This window comes from Pan troglodytes, chromosome 19 (assembly GCF_028858775.2).
Source record: "Pan troglodytes isolate AG18354 chromosome 19, NHGRI_mPanTro3-v2.0_pri, whole genome shotgun sequence".
Classification (NCBI taxonomy): Eukaryota; Metazoa; Chordata; class Mammalia; order Primates; family Hominidae; genus Pan; species Pan troglodytes.
In genome coordinates this window covers 87,288,088-87,310,878 of record NC_072417.2, presented here as the reverse complement: position 1 = coordinate 87,310,878, position 22,791 = coordinate 87,288,088, and the positions used below count along the sequence as shown (strand labels likewise).

General features: G+C 52.4%; 1 protein-coding gene across 11 annotated transcripts in view; it reads right to left on the bottom strand.

The window, feature by feature from the left end:
- Positions 1-8,468: 8,468 nt before the first annotated feature.
- Positions 8,469-22,791, bottom strand: part of DNAI2 (dynein axonemal intermediate chain 2) — a 40,469-nt gene continuing 26,146 nt past the window's right edge. For 4 of the 11 annotated variants that reach the window (XM_016932865.4, XM_003953177.4, XM_054670025.2 and 1 more), the window contains 7 exons: positions 21,925-22,047; positions 17,892-18,115; positions 13,969-14,104; positions 13,194-13,340; positions 11,111-11,338; positions 9,082-9,232; positions 8,469-8,764 (listed from right to left, as the gene is read on the bottom strand). In XM_016932865.4, the coding sequence (XP_016788354.1) occupies positions 9,137-9,232; positions 11,111-11,338; positions 13,194-13,340; positions 13,969-14,104; positions 17,892-18,115; positions 21,925-22,047 (954 nt within the window). In that variant the 3' untranslated portion in view covers positions 8,469-8,764; positions 9,082-9,136. Of the gene's footprint in view, positions 8,765-9,081; positions 9,233-10,380; positions 10,513-11,110; positions 11,339-13,193; positions 13,341-13,968; positions 14,105-17,891; positions 18,116-21,924; positions 22,048-22,791 lie in introns of all 11 variants that reach the window. The other 7 variants (XM_009433200.4, XM_054670026.2, XM_054670027.2 and 4 more) reach the window with 3 other exon arrangements.

Below are 22,791 nucleotides of genomic sequence, written 5' to 3'. Positions count from 1 at the left end.
AGCCACCGCGCCCGGCCCACCATCCCCTTTATACCCATACCTTTAAGGCATTTTTTACTGCATCTTTTTTTCTCATCTTCTACATTCAACTCCTGCAGATTCTACTTCTGCAAATATTTCTTCTCTTCATCGTCTCTTGCCATTCCCTGGGCTCCAGTTTTTACCCCTTCTCACCTGGACCATGTCATGGCCTCTTGCTATGCCCTGGCCCCACCATTTTTGTTGTTGTTATTTGTTTGTTTTTTGAGATGAAGTCTAGCTCTGTCGCTCAGGCTGGAGTGCAATGGCGCAATCTTGGTTCACTGTAATCTCCGCCTTCCGGATTCAAGCGATTCTCCTGCCTCAGCCTCCCAAGTAGCTGGGATTACAGGCACCCACCATCACGCCTGACTAATTTTTGTATTTTTAGTAGAGATGAGGTTTCACCATGTTGGCCAGGTTGGTCTCAAACTCCGGACCTCAGGTGATCCACCCGCCTTGGCCTCCCGAAGTGCTGGGATTACAGGTGTGAGCCACCGTGCCTGACCCCAGCCCCACTTTTGAAAGGGGAAGAGATCTGTCAGGCAGAGATCTTTGAAAGGGGAGCGATCTGACAGGGAGAGACCTCCTGTGTTCTCTAACACAGAAGTAAAGGCAGACACTTTACTCTCCACAACCCCTTTCAGCCTCCTGCCCGGCTTCATTTAAACTCATTCTGCTCTGTGGGCTCGGCCTTCCACTCACCTTCACCACTTGCTTATTCCCATATGTATGCTAGAGCCAGGTCCTACACTGGGGCCTTTGCTCATGCCAGTCCTCCAACCTGGTACACCCTTTCCAGCTTACCTCTGTCAAATTTCTCGTCATCCTCCATATCAGACCCCTCCTCTCCTGGTCCACAGAACTCTCATTATGCCCTTACAGAGCCTGAATCAAAGTAAGCCCTGCACGGGCAGAGACCCAGGCACTTGGTGTATGCTCAGTCCATGCGCTCTGCATCCTGGTCCTGCCCTGGAACCCGTTTCTGTCCCTCCTCTCCACTCCCATCACTGCTGCCTGCAGCCTGGGACTTCACAGTTTCTCATCTGGATGACCACGTACACTGCCTGGTCTCTTTGCCTCCAGTTGGACTCCATTCCCTCACTGCTCTAGGACAGATGGGTGTCGTGACCTTACTTGAAATCCTGCCATGGTGCCCCATTGCCTTCTGTTTGGGGTCGGCTCTTTAGCCTGTAGTTGCAGCCTTCCCTGCCTCTTCTTGGCTCGTCCCCTTCTACCACCCTTGCTCTGGCCGTGCTCAACCACGTGCAGTCCTCTGCGTGAGCAGCTCTTCTCTCCTCTCTGGGCTTTGTTCCTGCCACTCTGTCCTGGAGGTCCATTTCCACTTATCTATCTGGCTAACTCCTTCTTCCAAGCTCATCATATGTGTCACCTCCCCTTTCCTTGGGGGAACTGCCTCTTCTCTAGTCCATGTCATTCTGATGGAGCCCATCACAGCATCCTGTTCCACTCCCAGCCATGGCAGAAGGCATGCAACCCAGACTTGGCTGTGGTCACAGTGATTGGTCCAAGGGGATGGGCTATGACCCACATTAGGCCAATCAGAGCCTTTCCCTGGAATTTTGTTATACTGGGAGGGAGGAGCTCTCTCCTGCCTTTGGGATTACTGGCTGAGATGACTAAAATCGGGGGGCGGGGGGTGGGGTCATATCTAATCCCTCCCCTTATCCAATGAAAGCAGCTTCACTAAAGCAGAAGTGCATAAAACTGAGGCAAAGAAAGAAGCTGTGCAGAGAGATACCAAATGACAACATCTGAGTTGCTAGATCCAGCAACACCTGAAGCTGTTAGCCTTGGTCTTCCAAGTTTCTTGAGCCAATAAATATTCTTTCTTGGCTTTAGCTAGAATGGATTTCTTAAACATGTGACCAAGAGTCCTGACAAATACAGGGGTGCCAGCCTGCATCCCACTGGATTAGATCGGTCTCTCTCTCTCTCTCTCTCCCTCTCCCCCTCTCTCTCTCCTCTGTCTTGCTTTGTCATTCAGGCCGGAGTGCAGTGGTGTGATCTCAGCTCATTGTAACCTCTGCCTCCCAGGTTCAAGCAATTCTTATTATGCCTCTGCCACTCGAGGAGCTGGGATTACGGGAAGGCGCCACCACGCTGGCTAATTTTTGTATTTTTAATAGAGATGGGGTTTCGTCATGTTGGCCAGGCTGTTCTCAAACTCCTGGCTTCAAGAGATCCACCAGCCTCAGCCTCCCAAAGTGTTGGGATTACAGGCATGAGCCACGGCGCTCGGCCCAGGTCCTTTTTTCTATGTACTTCTCTGTAACAGCACTCACAACTGGAGATCAGAACCATCTGTCCATTTGTCTGAGCTGAGGGGCTGGCTCTGTCGCCCAGGCTGGAGTGCAGTGGTACTGTCCCAGCTCACTACCACCTCCGCCTCCTGGATTCAAGTGATTCTCATGTCCCAGCCTCCCGAGCAGCCGGGATTACAGGCATGCGCCACCACGCCCAGCTAATTTTTTCTATTTTTAGTAGGGACAGGGTTTCACTGTGTTGGCCAGGCTGGTCTCAAACTCCTGGCCTCAAGTGATCTGCCTGCCTCGGCCTCCCAAAGTGCTGGGATTATAGACGTGAGCCACCTGCCTCCGGCCAAGCTGGCTCTTAACTTCGTATTTCCAGTACAGTATCTAGTGAGAGTTTAGTCAATGAATGAGTGAGAAAATCTACTCGAGCAAACCTGCCCACACACAGCAGGAGCATTTGATTTAGACCCACGTGCAGACATTTAAGATCCTTGGAAACAGCCGACATCTCATCAGAAAAGGGATTTAGGCCAGATGTGATGGCTCATGCTTATAATCCCAACACTTTGGGAGGCCGAGGCAGAAAGATCTCTTGAGCTCAGAGTTCGAGACTAGCCTGGGCAACATAGGGAGACCACCCCTGTTCCCACCACCCTGCTGTCTCTATAAATAAATAAATAAATAAATAAATAAATAAGGAAGCCAGGCATGATGGTGCACACCGCTAGTCCCAGCTACTCAGGAGGCTGAGGTGGGAGGATCACTTGAGTTCAGGAGGTTGAGGCTGCAAGTGAATTATGATCGTGCCACTGCACTCCAGCCTGGGCAACAGAGCGTGACTGTGTCAAAAAAAAAAAAAAAAAAAAGAAGAAAGAGAAAGAGAGAGAGAGAGAGAAAGAGAGAGAGAGAGAAAGAAAGGGGGACTTACCGCTTCAGCTTCACCTCAGGCCAGGAAACTAAGGTTTAGTATGCACCTGCAATCTGCCGGTAGCCACTTTAGGTGCTGAATCTGTGTTGTCATGGTAAATCTTCACTAGAATCTTTTGTTTACCTATGAGGGTCCTAAGGCTCAGGGATGTTGAGGAACTCCTGTTCATGGTCAAACCGCATACATTAAAGGTTACTAAAAACCTACTTGGGCTCAGGCTTTTGTGAGCTCATTGAAATCTTCATTGACTTGCCTGAAGTGAGCCCTCCAATGGGCAAAATTCTCTTGCTTAATAGGAAGGCTGTTGCTGCCAAAGCAAGTGTAGATGGCATCGGTGACCATCTCCAAGTAGCAATGTTTTTTTTTTTTTTTTGAGATGGAGTCTTGCTCTGTCATCCAGGCTGGAGAACAATGGTGCGATCTCGGCTCACTGCAACCTCTGCCTCCTGGGTTCAAGCAATTCACCTGCCTCAGCCTCCCGAGTATCTGGGATTAAAGGCATGCGCCATCACGGCCAACTAATTTTTGTATTTTTAGTACAGACAGGGTTTCGCCATTTTGGCCAGGTTGGTCTCGAACTCCTGACCTCAGGTGATCCGCCCACCTCGGCTTCCCAAAGTGTTAGGATTACAGGTGTCAGCCACCGTGCCCGGCCTGATTTTTTCAATCAGAGATATATGACATTCTCCATTTCCCCCCAAACCCACCTGCAGTTGGAAGCCACTGGTTTTGATAAGCCCTTTCTAAAGCCCGTTGGCCCTCTAGAGCTCTAGGGCAACCTGGGCAAAGTCCCACCTCCTTGTGTTCTGGGCATGGCTACTCCCAGGCTTGGCTCCTGGAGGTACGACTTGGGAGGGGAAATGGAAGAGAGTTATTGGGAAAACAAAGCATGGATTGAGGACTTTTCTCTTAAGCCCCAGCTTCGTCTTCCAAATTTGGGGTGCAGATGCTGAAAGGACCCCAAGAAACAAATTCACGAGTCATTCTAGTAGCTCCTTGTACTAACCTAGAACTTGCCACCAGCCATGAGGCCTGTCCCAGGTGGTCGTCAAATGCTTCTAAGTGAGGGAGGTGATAGGCGTTTATTGAGCACTTATTTTGAACCCAGTGGCTAGTGTGTTATTTCATTTACTCACCCAAACAATTCCTGAAGGTAGATAGCAGAGGTGCAGAGAGGTAAGTAATTCCGTGGCCATCGCCCCACTCCAAGCTGCCATCTCTTTTGCCTGACACCACAATGCGCTCCCATCCGACCCCCAGGTGCCTCCCTCCAGGCCTCCCTCCACCAGCAAAGGCTTCATCAAGCCGCACCCGTGCTTCTCAGTGATCTTTGGAGCAAGGTCAAAACCCTTGACATCAAGCCCTGCCCCAGCAGACTCTTGCTGTCGCTGGCTGGTTCCAGGCTCTAGCCCTTACTCACTCCAGTCACACCGATGACTCCCTGTTGGTCTAACAGAGCAGCACCGGCTTCTTTCCTCCTTCCGGAATTGTGTGTGCAGCTGCCCTGCGTGGGGTGCCCCTCCACACAGATGCGCACATCATCACACATGCACACAGATGCACTCGCACGTGTACACACATCTCTGCTCATGCTTGTTCTTAAGGTCTCAGCTGCATTGTCCCTTTCTCATGGAGCCCTCCTGGCCAGCTCCTTCTCTAGAGTCTAGGTTAGTTCTTCCTGTTATCCCTCTCATGGCACCCTGTACTCTTCCTTAACATGCACTTTGCACAACTGTCATTCTGTAGGTATCTGCCTATCTATCAGCTTTCCCTGCCTCCCACTGGTGTACAGGCTCTGGGAGGCGGGGCCTGCATCTGGTTTATTCTCCACTCGTGGCAAGTGCCTGGCACAGGGCTGAGTGTAGGCAACGTTACCCGGCTGGCAAGCGCCTGAGCTGGGTTCAGACTTCCCTGCCTGGAAATGCCGTGAAAACACTGCCTCTATCTACACTTCCTACCAGTGCTGCAGGTGTCCCCAGGACCTCAGCACACAGAGAGGCTGGCTGGGGGGGTCTCTGGATGCTGACCCTGGTAGGCCATCAGTAGTCACTTAAAAAAGTTTTTAATAGGCCGAGCACGACGGATCATGCCTGTAATCCCAGCACTTTGGGAGGCCTAGGCAGGTGGATCACTTGAGGTCAGGAGTTTGAGACCAGCCTGGCCAACATGGTGAAACCCCGTCTCTACTAATAATACAAAATTAGCCAGGCGTGGTGGCTGGCACCTGTAGTCCCAGCTACTTGAGAGGCTGAGGCAGGAGAATCACTTGAACCCGGGAGGCAGAGGTTGCAGTGAGCTGAGATCGTGCCATTGTACTCCAGCCTGGACAACAAGAGGGAAACTCCGTTGCAAAAAAAAAAAGAAATTATACATATATATATATATACACACACACATAATAAAGATGAGGTCTCCTTAGTTTGCCCAGGCTGGTCTTGAACTCCTGGGCTCAAGTGATCCTCCTGCCTTGGCCTTCCAAAGTGCTGAGATTACATGTGTGAGCCACTGCGTCAGGCCAGCAGTCACCTTTGCCTCCTACTTGGGCATCAGTAACATCTCAGGGGCCTCTGGGACCCGGGAAACACTTAATTTTGTTACTTATAAAGGGCAGGGGGTCCCTCCTCAGAGTCCTGCCTTGGGGCCTACAGTCCCCAGCAGCCACACGGTGGGGAAAGGGAACAGTGATTCTCCCAAGAGCCACTGGGCTGTTGTGGTCACAGTGGAAGCATCTTTGGTTAAGTGGTGCATTTATTAAGTCAGCTGAGCAAAAGAGGCCAAGGAAGCACCCCCTTTTCCGGGTGGCATGGACAGGAAGGACGTCACTGTGCTGTGGACACTTGAGTCCGGCCGCTGCTTCCGCACTTCCCAAACCGGCTCCAGCGTGGTCCCAGTGCACAGTCCACACCCACGGGGTGGGTTTTTCCAGGCACCTCTGGCGCCCCAGTGATGCCTCGTGGTTTGGTTTGCCTCCCCTTAGGAAGGGACTAAACAACAGATTCCCGGTGAGGCCAGTGTGAGAGGTCAGTGAAGGTCATCGTACGGGTTGGCAGCATTGGCACCACACCCGCTGAGCTCGTGGTGCCCTTTGCTGGGTGCCGTCTGCGGGGCTCTCCTCTCCTCTTCCACAGCCAATCCTCAAATGCCTCTTCAAATGCCGTCCCTGCCCAGTGGCGTTCTCTGCACCCACAAGGGACCTGCTGATTCCATCAGGCAGCCTCCTTTTGCAGGCACAAGCCAAAGGTCAAAATTCCAGTTCAGCGAAAGAAGGTCCTTCTGCCTTCGAGCTCATGGTGCCAGCCTCTCACAGGGGCCTCGGTGTGCTCAGGTGAGTGTGTGCAGAGCCTGTACTTTCTCTTGGGATGCTCCATTTGGGTAGATTTTTCTCTAAATTGGGCCTCTCTAGCATGACTCCACTGTCCAAAATGTAGGGGGCTGTCCTGTGTGCAGGATGCTGAGCAGGGTCCCTGTCTCTACCCACTCAATGCCAGAAGCACTCTCTTCACCGGTTGTCCCCAGACATTGACAGATGTCCTGTTGGGGGCAAAATCTTCCCCAGTAGAGAATCGCTGCTCTAGGCAGGGCATTCCTGAGGACGGCACTGAGGCTGTGTGTGTCCCTGCTCAGTGAGGGGCCTGCTGCTCCCTCGTGGCCCCCTCCGTCTGATGCTGGAATGGCCCAGCCCACTCCTCTTACCCGGGTCCTGGGAGTGCAGTGTGCATGGCGTAAGCTGTAGGGCTGTGACTCTGGGCTGAAGTCTCAGCTCTGCTACCCACTCCCATTGGACTCAGCAAGTTACTCCCTCTCTCTCTCTCGCCTGCTACATCCATAACGTGGGGATTGAAATGTGAGATCACTCCTGGGGCACTTGTGAAGATCAAGCACTCAGCATAACCTGAGATTATTGTTTTTATCAAGGTTAACCACAGTCGACAGCTCCATTTTTCTCTTCGAGTATGGGGGGCAGCTGGCCCTGGGTCCCTCCTCAAGGAGATTATTTTATTTTATTTATTTATTTTTGAGATGGAGTTTCACTCTTATCGCCCAGGCTGGGGTGCAATGGCATGATCTCGGCTCACTGCAGCCTCTGCCTCCCAGGTTCAAGTGATCCTCCTGCCTCAGCCTTCCGAGTAGCTGGGACTACAGGTGTGTGCCATTAAGCCTGGCTAAGTTTTTTGTATTTTTAGTAGAGACAGGGTTTCACCATTTTGGCCAGGCTAGTCTTGGACTCCTGACCTCAGGTGATACACCCGCCTCAGCCTCCCAAAGTGCTGGGATTACAGGCGTGAGCCACTGTGCCTGGCCATTTTATTTTATTTTTAAGACAGGGCCTTGCTCCGTTGCCCAGGCTGGAGGGCAGTGGTGCGATTGTGGCTCACTGTAGTCTCGAGCTCCTGGGCTCAAGTCATCTTCCCACCTCAGCCTCCTGAGTAGCTGGAATTACAGTGGTACGCCACCACACCAGGCTAATTTTTGTATTTTTTTATAGAGATGGGGTTTCCCCATGTTGCCCACACTGGTCTCGAACTCCTGGGCTTAAGTGATCCTCCCACCTTGGCCTCCCAAAGTACTGGGATTATAGGCATGAGCCACTGCACCCAGCCAAGGAGATTCCTAACATGGCCATTTTTCTTTCTTTTTCTAAATTAGAGATGGGGGTCTCACTATGCTGTCCAAGCTGGTCTCAGGTGATCCTCCTTGACTCCTGGGCTCAAGTAATCCTCCTGTCTTGGCCTCCCAAAGTGCTCAGATTACAGGCGTGAGCCACGACACCTGACCAACACATTTTTCAAGGGCATTTTTCAAGGGCACTTTGGGTCCCTGCCAAGGTCACCTGCCATCCACAGGATGATGATGGTCAGGGCATTGTTCCTTGTGCAAGGTTGGCACTGAGGTGCCCTCTCGACCTCCCAATGTCTCTGGTAATGGTCACTGACTGCTCTGTTGAGCTGCGGTTTCAGGGCACCTCCAGGGCAGCCCACTTCCCACCCTGGAGTCCCCGAGAGGCCTGCACAGCACCTGGCCCACAGTTGATGACCGTGCAGGGTCAGGAATGAGCTGCCTGGGCTCCCGTCCCCGCTGTGCCCCGTCACGAGTTCTGAGACTTGGGCACGTCCCTGTACCGCTCCTGGAACCTCCTGTGTAGCATAAAGATGATGGGGGCACACAGTTCCAGGGATGTCGTGAGTGAGTTACATGAGATAACGTGACAGGCTCTGGGTGCAGGATGCATCACACGTACTAACTCGTGGCATTGTTATGATTCATTTAATTTTACAAGAATTAGGATAACAGAAAGCATTCAGGTGCAGCAGAACAGCCAAGCTTGTCCCGCCTGTCCCCTCCCACATACTTGGAGGCTCCTGTCATGGCAATGTGTCCAAATGGTCAGGGAGCTGCCTGGAAAGGTATTTTCAAAGTGGACAGACTTTCTGTTCCTGATTTGTAGGTGGACGAGGAGGGTCGATCATGGAGGAGAAACCCTTCCCCGCTCCTGAAGGTCTTCCCGAGGCCCTGCCATGGCCATGCAAGTCTGGTTGAGGGTCTGCAAGATTACAGACGAAAATGATTGCTGGGGAGCCTGCGAGAAGCTGAATCCCAGGAAACATCCAGGACTAGGACTAAGGTGGCCTCGGCCTTGGGGTGGGCTCAGGGTGGCTGAGACAATGGGGCAGCCAGCTCCGGGACAAGCGCTGCCCCTTCCCTCTCTCCAAGGGGTGGCTCAGGACTCAGTGCCCAGTGAGTCAGTGGGGGCTAGTGATTTGTAGGGGATGGGGAGTCAGGGCCCGATGCTCCCAGCCCACCACCCAGTGCTGCTTTAAGGCGGAGCTCAGCCTCCCACTTGTGAGAGCGGGGCAATACCAAGAGGTGGGAGAGGAAGGCACACAGGGATAGCGCCGCAGTCGAAGGCTGACTTCTAGGCTAAGTCTTCTTCCACTTCTTCATCCCCTTCTTCCCCCGCTGCTTCCTCTCCCTCCTCCACCACCTGGTCTTCCTCTGGACTTGGTTGCTGCTGCAGGGGAAGACAGCACAGAAGTGTTGGTGTTGGTAGGGGACAGGCCTTCCCCACTCCCCTGGGATGTGAACCCCACGAAGACCAAAGCAGCCAAATGGCTGAAGCCTGGGTCGCTGAGCACCCTGGAACCCGGGTGCCAGCTCTGTGGCTGGTGAGGGCCCAGACAGTGCCGAAAATGGGCAGAGCTGGGGGACTCTGGCAGACTTGGGTTCACGCCTGGCTTCTGCCACATGCAGACTGGGAGGCCTCGGGCTAGCTCCTCCTGAGTCTCCTTGGCCCCCTCACCCATAGAGAGGACAGGACACCTTGCAGGGCTATGGCCAGGATTAGAAATAGTGGGCATAAGGACCCAGCCTTCAGTACCACGCGGTACTTTGTGACCACCAGCGTTTTGGGCCAACTGCAGACTAAGAGAGAGACAGGAAGTGTGTGGCAGGCAGGAGGAGGAAGGGGCCAAGTTCTGTGAACCTGAACCCCTTCCAAGGCTCAACTTCTTCATGTAGAATGTTCAAGCCATGGTGAGGAGCACGTTTTGGGACATATGTCACAAAGCATGGTGCCTACCAGCCACCATTGCATTGTAAAAGGTGGCCAGTGTCATCTTTGCCTTCTGCAGGGCTGGATAGGCCAGGAGTGGTGAGTGGGAGGAGCCTTGGATTAGGCGTCAGAATCCAGGATTCTAGTTTTGCCTCCACCAGAAGTGGAGGGAGCTCTCTGCCCCACCTGTATTACCCAGTGTGAGAAGAAAACATCTCATAACCAAGTACCCTCAAATGCAAAATGCACCTGTGGAAATCACAGCTTTAGACCCAGGGGGGAGGGAGGCAGAAGAGGGAAGAAATCACAAGATGGAACCAGTTATCTTCTCTGTGTGCTCATGCACCATCCTTCGCTCTGTCCACTCTATCAGGGACCAAGAACTTGCCATACAGCTCTTCTTCAAGCAGGCGTCATGGGTGGGTGCTCTGTGCAGATACACTGGACCCTGTCTCAGCAGGGCCCACGCTTGGTTTAATGCTGTATTGTCACTGTTTTAAAATTATTAATACTTTTTAAACGAGGGCCCTCACATTTTCATTTTGCAGTGCCTGCAATCCCCAAGTCTGCAGCCAGTCTTGCCTACAAGGGTAAATCCTGGCATATACCCGCTGTTTCTTTTCCCTTCCACGCTGCTCTTTGGCTCTTTCATATCTTGGCATCTTATCTGTGGGGCCTGAAGGAGGTGACCCAGACAGGCAATGTCTTTTCTTCCTCTCTCCGCTGGTACAAAAGAGGGCCTGGAAGATGACCAGACACCATCTTTATAGCAACATCTCCTCATTTTCCAGATGGAAATGAAGGAAGCCAGAAGTGAAGTGACCAGCTCAGGTGATAGAGCTAGAAAGCGCTTTAGAGCTGGGGCCATGGGCAGATGAGCTGACCACAGGTCACACTCCTGACACCAAACCTGGGTAAGCCAGCATGACGTGCACACTGCTAATGTCCCAGCCCTTCCCTCCAGGGGTCTCAAGGCCCATTCCTCTCTCACAGCTCACTTATCTCTAGGACCCTCGTTCAGTCACTCAACACACATGTTCCCTCGTTCAGTCACTCAACATGCATTTTCACCACGTGCCCTCTCTGGGGGGAGGGGAGGATACCAGGAGGCATGGAGTATGGTTCCTGCCTGTAAGGAGCCTGAAGTCTGTTCGGAGACTTAGGATTCTTTGGAAGGAAGGGAGTAATTCTTCCCACTTGCCAGGTGAATAAATTAAGATCTAGCAGGTAAGGCTACTTGCTCAAGGTCACCCAGGAAGTCAGCAAGCAGAAGCAGAACCCAAGTGCCATGTGTCCTGCCCAGTCCCCAACCCACCCAACCCCTGTCCAGGCCCCTACAGGCACTGGCGTCAGCTTTATGGCGTCTGCCTCCTTCTTCTTCAGCTCTGCGAAGATGATGTCGAAGAACTCCTCCTCGGCCTTGCTGACCAGCGCCTCCAGGTCTACGGCCAGCTCCTCATCGGTCTGCTCCTCATCCCTGCCCTCCGCCTTACCCTTCTCCTTCAGCCGCATCTCCCGGTGCCTGGCCTCCAGGATCTTCTCTCGCCGGGTCTCACGCTCAAACATCTGGGCACCCAGGGACAGAGAGAGCCCGGTGGGGAGAGGGCAGGATGGCAAGTGACTCCAGTGCTGGGGCCAGGTGGGGCTTCTGCTGAGCTCTCCTCGCTCTCCATACAGTCCCTGTACCGTAGAGGTCTGTACCCAGGGCTGGTGTCAAGGAAGGAGGGCTGAATATTGGGGTTGGAAGGCTGCAGCAGGGACACTGAGTTACTCAATGCCAAGGAGCATGGAGTTCCAGAACCACAGGCAGAAGAGCGCCCTTTGGAGCTATGAAATATGGCGGCTTTGGCCCATAAAGGACCAGCTCAATGGTGAGATCCCAGTCTCAGGCAGAGCCAGGAGGCTCTCCAGGCCTCAGCACTAGGGGTTTTCCTTTTTTGTTTTGTTTTGTTTTTGAGACAGAGTTTCACTCTTGTTGCCCAGGCTGGAGTGCAATGGCACGATCTCAGCTCACCACAACCTCTACTTCCCAGGTTCAAGCAATTCTCCTGCCTCAGCCTCTCAAGGAGCTGGGATTACAGGCATGTGCCGACATGCCTGGCTAATTTTCTATTTTTAGTAGAGACGAGGTTTCTTCATGTTGGTCAGGCTGGTCTCGAACTCCCGACCTCAGGTGATCTGCCCGCCTCGGCCTCCCCAAGTGCTGGGATTACAGGCGTGAGCCACCACACTCGGCCCTAGCACTAGGGGTTTTCAATTCCACAGTGTTCCCCATGGTTCTGGGGGGTTGCCTGCAGGGCTGTCCACTGGGGAAAGGATGTAGGAATGGATCTCAGTCCCCCTCTTCAAGTCCCCTTCTATCTGGCTTCCCTATTAGCATTCTACTAAGTCTTCAGGCTGGGCGTGGTGGCTCATGCCTATAATCCCAGCAGTTTGGGAGGCTGAGTTAGAAGGATTGCTTGAGCCCTGGAGTTTGAGACCAGCCTGGGCAACATAAGGAGACCCTGTCTCTACAAAAATTAAAAAATGAGCCAGGCATGGTGGTGCATGCCTGTGGTCCCAGCAACTCAGGAGGCTGAGGTGGGAGGACCGATTCAGCCTGGGAAGTAGAGGCTGCAGTGGGCCATGATTGTGCCACTGCACTCCAGCCTGGGCAACAAAGCAAGACCCTGTCTCAAAATGAAGTAAAATAAAATAAACTGATAAAATAAAAATAAATAAAATAATTAGGCTGGGCACGGTGGCTCACGCCTATAATCCCAGCACTTTCGGAGGCCAGGGTGGGCAGATCATCTTAAGGTCAAGAGTTCAAGACCAGCCTGGCCAGTATGGTGAGATCCTGTCTCTATTAAAAATACAAAAATTAGCTGGGCATGGTGGTATGCACCTGTAATCCCAGGTACTCAGGAGGCTGAGGCAGGAGAATCACTTGAACCTGGGAAGCAGAGATTGCAGTGAGCCTAGATCTCACCACTGCACTCCAGCCTGGGCAACAGAGCGTGACTTTGTCTCAAAAATAAATAAATAAATAAAAATAATTAAATTAAAATACAATATAATATAATACAATACTAAGCCTTCATTGGAAAGTTTCCACACACACACAAAAAAAGTGTTATTTGAAACTAGACAAACTGACCAAGTCGAACCTCTTTGATTTACAGGTAAAAAACTGAATCCTGGAGAGTGACGTGACTTACTGAAGGCCACTTAGCTACCCAGCAGTTGAGCAAAGGCAAATGGACACACCAACACCTATTTATGGAGCCCATGCCAGGACACCACACTGCTTCCCCCAAAATGTGCACCTATGTCCTGGGGGTGGGAGGGCAGGGCCATCTATTTGTCTGACTAGCCTGCTCTGCTGTGGGGCCAGGTCGGGATGTGCTGGAGGGATTTTCCCCAGGCACCCAGTGCTTACGGAAGAGGCTACGTTCTTCTCATTCCTCTGGAGGGTAGAGAGCCCAGGCGAGACCTCCAGCAGGGTGGTTGTCCCCAGCTGGGAGCCGCAGGCGATGAGACACCCATTGTCCTGCACCCGGAGGCAGAAGAGGGCCTCGTCACACACCTATTGAAGGGGCCGGGCAGACCCAGGTAGAGGAGAGAGGAGCAAAGTTATGTGTGTCTGATTAACTGGCCCCTGGGGAGGCTCAGCCACTTGGCCCTATTCAAACATCCTCAGGACGCCTCTGCCCACAGGATGAAGTTCAAACTCGGAGACTGGTTGTCAAGGCTCCTGGCTTCCCTGCCTCATCTCCCACCCCACCCCTTCAGTTCCGCCTCACAGTCACCCTGTGGTTCCCCAATGCCCCCACCCTTCCGTGGCCCCAGCCAGTGGGGCTCAGCTCTGGCCACCCTGACATGAAGGGGAAGGTCCAGCAGCCAAACCCCAGGGGCTCTGAAGGAATCGGCCTGTGGGCAGGAGACGCCAGGTACCTGCTTTTGTTTCTTTTTAAATTTCCCCCAGGTGGTTCTGTTGTGCCACCAGGATGCCAAATCCCCCAGGCCCCTTAACCTTTGTAGGAGCACACGCTCCAAAGCAATCGCTGCAGTCAGCCTGCACACGGCTACCCCACAGAGGCCCAAACACACCTGGCCACACACTGCACACGTGCTCACAGCACCCCACACTCACACCCACGCCGGGACCTGGCTCCCTGAGGACCTGGATGCACAAGGAGGGACATGCGCGTGACCTTTAGGCTGAGGGTGGGATCGCACTGCTCGAACATGAAGTCCCAGATATCCAGGGTTCCGTCCATCCTGGTGGTAAAGAAAACAGCCGGCCTCACAGGGCTCCAGGCAGCATCAGTGAGGTAAGCCATGTGGTACCTGTGGGAGGTAGACCACATCATGGTTGGAGGGACAGAGGCTTCTGAGCCACAGCTTGGCTCCCTTGGTCCCTTCTGGGCTCCAGGGTCTCAGAGTCTTGCTAGGTAGGAAGTTCTTCCTTGTGTCTGACTTCTAGCTGTGCTGACCTCACTCATCCACAGCTCACAGGTTGCTTTTTTTTTTTTTTTTGAGACAGTCTTGCTCTGTTGCCCAGGCTGGAGTGCAGTGGTATGATGTCGGCTCACTGCAATCTCCGCCTCCTGGGTTCAAGCAATTCTCCTGTCTCAGCCTCCCGAGTAACTGGGATTACTGGCGCCCATCACCACACCCAGCTAATATTTTATTTTTGCTAGCGATGGGGTTTCACCATGTTGGCCAGGCTGCTCTCAAACTCTTGACCTCAGGTGTCTGACAGGCTGTTCTTTAAAGGGCTCTGGGCTGGTCATGTGCCTGTAATCCCAGCACTTTGGGAGGCCAAGGCAGGAGGATCGCTTGAAGCCAGGATTTTGAGACCAGCCTGGACAACATGGCAAGACCCTGTTTCTACAAAAAATAAAAAAATTAGCCGGGTGTGGTGGTGAGCACCTGTGGTCCCAGCTCCTCGGAAGGCTGAGATGGGAGGATCGCTTGAGCCCAGGAGGTCGAGGCTGCAGTGAGCCATGTTTTTGCCCCTGTACTCCAGCCTGGGCAACATAGTGAGACCCTGTCTCAAATAAAATAAAGAAAGGGCTCTGGGCACAGTCCTTCCCGTGGGCTGGCCACTGGCATTTCTCTGCTGCTAACTCCAGGCAGCAGGCACGTGTTGCTGGACCTGGTCCCAGCCCTGGGACTCACGGATGGGAGTCAGAGGAAGGACATGCCCAGAAAAGCTGCTACCACTGAGATAAGGAGAGGGTCACTTCCTACTTGGTTTCATCTGGGTTTTCAAGAGTTTCTTCAGTGAAGATGGAACATTTTTTTAAAAGAGACACACACACAGTGCAGCCTTCAGATTTTCACCCAGACCTCCTCTCCCTTCCTCCATTGCAATATAGTTGTAGCTGGGCCCCTGGTGAGCAAGGCAGACTACACTTCCCAGTCACCTTTGCAAACGGAGTGTGTTGACAGCCAGACCACAGTGGGAGAAATGATCAAGACTAAAGAAAGGATCTGGGCCGGGCGCGGTGTCTCATGCCTGTCATCCCAGGACTTTGGGAGGCCGAGAATGGTGGATCACCTGAGGTCAGGAGTTTGAGATCAGCCTGGCCAACATGGCAGAACCCTGCCTCTACTAAAAATAAAAAAATTATCCAGGGGTGTTGGTGGGCGCCTGTAATCCCAGCTACTCAGGAGGCTGAGGCAGAAGAATTGCTTGAACCCAGGAGGTGAAGGTTGTAGTGAGCCAAGATCGTGCCACTGCACTCCAGCCTGGGCAACAAAGAGACTTCATCCCAAAAAAAAAGAAACATCTGGAGATTTTTGGACAATGAATAATTTTTAGTGTAAGTATATACCAAATATTGCATGGGACATACTTATACTAAAAAAAAAATAGTTTTTTTAAAAAATTCAGATTTAACTAAGTGCCAAATATTATTTTTTTTGAGACGGAGTCTCACTCTGTCGCCCAGGCTGGAGTGCAGTGGCGCAATCTCAGCTGGTCTTGAACTCCTGACCTCAGGTGATCCACCCGCCTCGGCCTCCCAAAGTGCTGGGATTACAGGCGTGAGCCACCAAGCCCAGCTGATTTTTTGTATTTTTATTAGAGATGGGGATTCACCATATTGGCCAGGCTCGTCTTGAACTCCTGACCTCAAGTGATCCTCCCGCCTCAGCCTCCCAAAGTGCTGGGATTACAGGCATGAGCCCACTGCACCTGGCCCAGGGTCAAATATTCTTATTTGCTAAATTTGTTTAACCTTATGCAGGAGGAGGACAAGGGAGACCCAGGTTCTAGGACACAGGTCCACCAAGTCCCTCTAGGAACCAGCTCTGCGAAAGGCCTATGGGTGCTGTGCGCGACACCCTGCCCTCACAGCCCCTTTCACACAGCCCTGGCAGCCTGCAGGACCTGAAGACATTGGGAAGGCTCCTAAAGCCTGTGAAGGGCTTCACATCTACTGGGAACCCCCTACTTGCTATGAGGCCTGGAACAATGCACTGCCCTTCTCAGCCAGCGTTCCCACCCCTGTAGAATGAGGACATCGAACCAGGTTTCTGCTCCCAAAGCAAGGACTGGCTGAGTCACAAGCCTGGGGTTGCTCCTTAACAAGCCCATTCCTGGGCTAAGCCCAAGATTCTATGTTAGTACCCCCAGGGTTGGGGCTGAGAATCTAGATTTTAAAAAATCACTCCTCCGCCAGGCACGGTGGCTCATGCCTGTAATCCCAGCCCTTTGGGAGGCTGAGGCAGGCGAATCACCTGAGGTCAGGAGTTTGAGACCAGCCTGGCCAACATGGGGAAACTCTGTCTGTACTAAAAATACAAAAATTAGCTGGGTGTGCTGGCATGCGCCTGTAATCCCAGCTACTCAGGAGGATGAGGCAGGAGAATCGCTTGAACTCGGGAGGTGGAGGTTGCAGTGAGCCGAGATCGCGCCATTGCACTTCAGCCTGGGTGACAGAGTAAGACTCCATCTCAAAAACGTTTTAACAAACAAACAAAAACTCCTCCCAAGATATTCTGATGCAACCAGATGTGGGAAGCACTGGAACCAAAGATGCTCATTAGGGTTGCTGGTGGCTTTGACGTTGCAGGAGTCTGTGGTTCTGTGGGCAGGAAAGGAACCCCAGGATGCTTTTTTTAGCAAGAGAAAAAAGTAATTTATTTATACATGCAATGCACAATACACATGGCAGTGCTCGGTGGTGAATGACTCAAGGGGGTGGTTAGAATTCGGGCTTATTACCTAATTTAGGAGATGAAGGGGAGGAGGAGAAAGGGCACTTTTAGACAAGGTAAATGGGCCCTAAGAAGAACGGAGGGGGATGTGATAGTCCAAGCTTCTCTGGTCTAACCATTGTGCTCATAGCTCTGTCTCAAGCTCCCTGTCTGTTGCTCCCCTCAGAGGAGTGGCACTGAGCAAGACAGGCTATGCCGCACTGCTGAATCGTGCCAAGGCACCCGGGTTCACACCCAATCTCGGCTCCTCACTAGCTGGGAGAGCAGGAGCAAGTGGCTTGGCCTTTCTGTAGCCCAGTTCCCTAACATGAAAAATGAGATGAGGAGAAGAGCAATGCTGCCTCCTCCTGGGGATATTTTGAGGATTATGAAAATTAAGCCAGCCAGACGCGGTGGCTCACGCCTGTAATCCCAATGCTTTGGGAGGCCGAGGCGGGCAGATCACCTGAGGTCAGGAGTTCAAGACCAGCCTGGCCAACGTGGCAAAACCCCATCTCTACTAAAAATACAAAAATTAGTTGGGCATGGTGGCAGGTGCTTGTAGTCCCAGCTACTCAGGAGGCTGAGGCAGGAGAGTCTCTTGAACCTGGGAGGCGGAGGCTGCAGTGAGCCGAGATCACGCCACTGCACTCAGTCTGGGGAACTAAGCGAGACTGTCTCAAAAAAAAAAAAAAAAAAGGAAATAAAATTAAGCCATGGCCATTATTTTTAGTAACTGAGTGGTTTGAAGCTTATCACTTTGTGGAGTGGCTGGAGCAAGTCACTTGCTAACACGAGCTCGGGTGTTTGTGGAAGGGTTTTTCTCCATTTTACATATGGAGGCTCGGGACTCTCCGGGGCCCAGCTGGGCTCCCTCCATCCCCTCCTGTCCCCTGCATCCCCTCCCGTCCCCAGCATCGCCTCTTACTTGGTCCACATGATGGACGATTCCCGGCTGTCTTCAGACCAAATGCGGGCTGTCCAGTCGCCAACCGTCAGGAAGTTCTTCGGGTAGAAGGGGTTTCTCTGGAGGGCGTAGATGGGGCCATGATGGCCCGGGAAGGTGCACACAATCTTCTCAGCTGACGTCTTGGCCTTGCGATTGCAGGAGATGACAATGCCCTGCTCGGTCCCCACCATGAACTTGGTGGGCTGTGGAAGGAGTGACACAGGAGGGGAAGACTCCACGAACCATCAATTCTGGGATTAGCGGGCATGGACAGGAGCTTGCTTGGGGGGTCTGCAGGCGCTAGAAAGGCCCTCAGATCAAGCCTCGGCAAGGGCTGTGGCCCCTCCTGGAGAGCTGTCCCCACTCTTCCCGGGCTCCTCAGACCCCATCTTTTTGGAAGCTGCTCAAGGAGCCTGTGCTGAATGAAGCCCTCCCTGGCTCCTCCAGTCCTGGAGGGTTGTCACGTCACTAGCCCCCTCTGCAGAGCACCACTGTGTCCTCGATGCATTTGGCCACAAAGATCCTGAATGTTTGTTTACAGAGAGAGTAAAGAAGACCCAGGGAGGGGACGCAGGGTGGCCCACCCAGATCACTCACGGGATGGGCAGAGCCTTCCCTGGCAAGACAGTGACATTTGTCATAGCATTGTCCAGGCTGGTGTCCCTGAGAACTCAGAGCAGGTGACCAACCAGCACTCAGGAAGCCACCTGGCAGACGGTGATGTAATTCGTCCCCCTACCGCTGGTGGGTGAGCTCTTTGAGGGGCACGAGCTTGTCTGACATGGGTCCATCGCCCACGAACTGAGCTTTAGTAGTTACTCACTTCACTGCGGACTGAATGCACAAAGGCTGGTCTCCTGACTCCTGGTCCAGTGCTCCCCTCTGCGTCTCTGAGCATGACCCCCTCCATCACGCAATGCCCTTCCTTGTTTACTGTTCTGTCTTAACTTCTGGGCTAGATTGGACAACCTCCACCAGCAGGGCCTGAGCCTACAATGGCGCTGTGTCCTCGGCATTCCAAATGGAAAGAACAGCTGAGTGAGGTAGGGGAGGGGCACACTGAGGGGAGGGCCTTTGTCAACGGGCTCAGATGTCCTCTGCAGCTGGTGAACCTGCCCCTATAGAACTCCCAGGTTTTAGGCAGAGGTTGCAGTGAGCCGAGATCATGCCACTGCACTCCAGCCTGGCCTATAGAGCAAGACCCTACCTCAAAAAAAAAAAAAAAAAAAAAAAAAAAAAAAAGAAAAAAGAAAAGAAAAGAAAAAAGAACTCCTAGTTTATTTATTTATTTCTTGAGACAGGGTCTGGCTCCATTGCCCAGGCTGGAGTGCAGCGGTGCGATCTCAGCTCACTGCATCCTTGACCTTCTGGGCTCAAGCAGTACTCCCACCTCAGCCTCCCATGTAGGGACCACAAGCACACACCACCAGGGTCAGCTAATTTTTGTATTTTTGTAGAGATGGAGTCTCCCTATGTTGTTCAGACTGGTCTCAAACTCCTAAGCTCAAGTGATCTGCACACACCGGCTTCCCAAAGTGCTGGGATTACAGACCTGAGCCACTGCACCTGGCCCCCCAGCTTTTTTATGTTTATTTTTTTAAAAAACATATTGTTTTATTGTGCAGTTTTCTTCTACCAGAAAATTACTAAAATGATAAATATAAAATCTCTAGAAAATACCCAGAACATGGCCAGGTGTGGTGGTTGAGGCACGAGAATCACTTGAACCTGGGAGGCAGAGGTTGCAGTGAGCCAAGATCATGTCACTGCACTCCAGCCTGGGCAACAGAGTGAGACTCTGTCTCAAAAAAAAAAAAAAAAATTAGCCTGGCTTGGTGGCATGTGCCTGTGGTCCCAGCTACTCAAGAGGCTGAGAGGCTTGAGCCCAGGAGGTGGATATTGCAGTAAGCTGAGATTATACAACTGCACTCCAGCATGGGCAACAGAGCAAAACCATGTCTCAACAAAATAAAACAAAACAAAAATCTGGGCTTCAAGTTGGGCGTCAAGGGCAAGTGGAAAGACCAAGCTTGAGAGGTCCAGAGAAGAAAGTATTCAAGCCGACTGCACGCCGCCCGTCAGTGAGCCAGGGAGAAAGGCCACCCAGATCTGAGTGGCCCATCATGCCTCTGGCCTCAGACTTCATGGTGGGCTGCAGGTGGACACCCTGGGCCTCAGAGTTGGAGCCCTGGGTTTGAGTCCCGGCTTTACCAGGTACTAGGACTCACAACCTAATCTCATGAAGACTCATCGTGTGTGTCCGGCAAGTACGGATAATAACATTACCCCACGAGATGGTTGTAGGCGACTGCACAAGCTTATTAAATCAGGCAGCCACAAGTGTCCAGCACACAGTGTGCACCCTGCAAAGGCCAGGCATGGAGGAGATGGCCCTAGTAGTGATGTGGTTGCATGTCTAGCACTTGGCCTAGAAAGCCTTGCCTCTGGGACAGAATGTTTTCCTGAGCCCTCGCCACCCCAACCTCCATGCCCAGTGCCTTGTCCTCTGGGGAGGGGGTCAGTGGAATTGTCTCCTCCTTCCATCAACATTCATCTCTCAGCCTTGAGCTAGGGTTGCCCAGGTATGTTCGAGGCCAGGGCCTCCCAAAGCCCTAGGAATGATGGCCCATGACCCCGAAGCAAACAAGTGACACCCCCAAGGGGGAACCAGGCCTGCGCTGCACTAAGACATAAACCAAGACTCAGCCCAAACCAAAAGCCAACAACAAGGGAAAGTTGTCTTCTTACTCTAGTGAGGTAGTCTTCCTTTACTGCTTCTAGGAAGCTTCCCTCCTCTAACACATTTGCACTATGCTCAAACTTTGATATTTCCTGTTTTTCTTTTCTTTTCTTTGTTTTTTTTTTTTTTGAGACGGAGTTTCACTCTTGTCGTCCAGGCTGGAGTGCAATGATGCGATCTTGGCTCACCGCAACCCCCGCCTCCCGGGTTCAAGCGATTCTCCTGCCTCAGCCTCCCGAGTAGCTGGGATTACAGGCGTGCGCCTCCATGCCCAGCTAATTTTGTATTTTTAGTAGAGATGGGGTTTCTCCATATTGGTCAGGCTGGCCTCGAACTCCCAACCTCAGGTGATCCGCCCGCCTTGGCCTCCCAAAGTGCTGGGATTACAGGTGTGAGCCACCGTGCCTGGCCCTTTTTTTCTTTTCTTATGTAGGGACAGGGTCTTGCTATGTTGTCTAGGCTGGTCTTGAACTGCTGGGCTCAAGTGATCCTGCCACCTCAGCCTCCCAAAGTGCTGGGATTACAGGTGTGAGCCACGGCGCCTTGCCTCACATTGATATTTTTCTTCCTTTCTTTTTCTTTCCTTCCTTCCTTCCTTCTTTCCTTTTCTTTCCCTCTCTCTCCCTCTCTTTCTTTCTTGGTAAAGACTGGGCAGGCGGTGGGGGGGTCTCATTATGTACCCAGGCTGGTCTTAAATTCTTGGCCTCCCAAAGTGCTGGGATTACAGGCGTGAGCCACCCTGCCCGACCTGAACTTTGATATTTCTTTGTCATTCTCAGTGACTGAACACCGAGACCATGCTTGTGCTCTGGTTTTCCAAGGAGCCTGCTTTGACCTCATTTTCCTCTCCAGTACCTCTTCCTTCCCCAGAGGAAGGCAGGTGACCAGCCTAGGGACCCCGTGCCAGGCAGGGCCAGGACCTGGGTTGGAGTCCAGGCCTCCCGATGTTGGTCCTGGGCGTGACCTTCCCCACAAAACAGGGCTTTTCTGGAATTGTTCTGTCAAAAGATTGCCCTCTGTGTTCAGCTGGGCCACTGGCCAAAAGATGACGTGGTGCCATGATGACTATGGTGTCCTTCTTCGAGAAGCTCTGCTGCCCCCTGCTGGAAAGTTGTTGTAAAGGCCACACACGTCTAGGATGGCTGCAGTGAGGGTGGCCTCCCTGGGCTGGTGCTGGGTTCCACGAGCACCTGATATCCTAGCAATGGCCTGTCTTTAGCCCTGGCTGCCCTGTCAATGCAAGTCGGGGAAGGGACAGCAAGGGACACTCACCAAAGTAGATTCGAACTCCAGGGAGATGGCCCCCAAGGCATTTTCCAACTGTTCCTTCTTGGTGATGTCCAAGATCACGACTTCAGTGGGCTCGCTCATCTTTCGGATGTCCCACCACATGACCTGGTGGGAGGAGAGGCGACAGTGAGACTTCGAGGCCCTGTATTTCCCCTGGCTTTTGCCTTCTCCGCCCTCACCCCACCGTCCTGGGGTCAGCCACTGGGCCACAAAGGATGGAGCTCCCGGCAATTCGTGGGAGCAAATACACTTTGAGGATTGCTGTTCTGTCCACAGTTCCCACACCTGGCTGATCATCAGAGTCGCCGGCAAGCTTCATACAACCCAGATGCTGAGGCCTCGCACTCGACCTACTGAATCAAAACCTCCAGGTGCAAGGCCAAGAATCGGTATATGCCAAGACTCCCCGCAATAAGGCAATATCCGGCAATGTTAAAAATGCATGTGTGCTCCGACCTAGAAGTCCCACTGCCAGCAATGTCTGCTGTAGATATATCCCTGCATGTGTGCAACAATCTGTGTATAAAGATGCTCTTTGCTATATTTTTTGGGGGGTAGCAACAAAATATTAGAATCCATATATAAATTATGGTACACCCACACGATGCAGTTATTAATAGGCATGGGGCAGCGGTGTATGAAATATGAAACTATCTCCAAGGTACACACAATGGAAAACATCGAGTACAGAATAGTGTGTGAAGTGTGCAAAAAGAAAGAGTAAAGAACAGAGAGGTGTGTTTCCTTGCATATGCAGAGACTAGCTCTGAAGGCAGACATAAGAGAGGGAGGGAGGGGAGGAGGTGCAGGCAGAGGTGAGAGGAAGGCATTTTCTTTTTTGCACCCTTT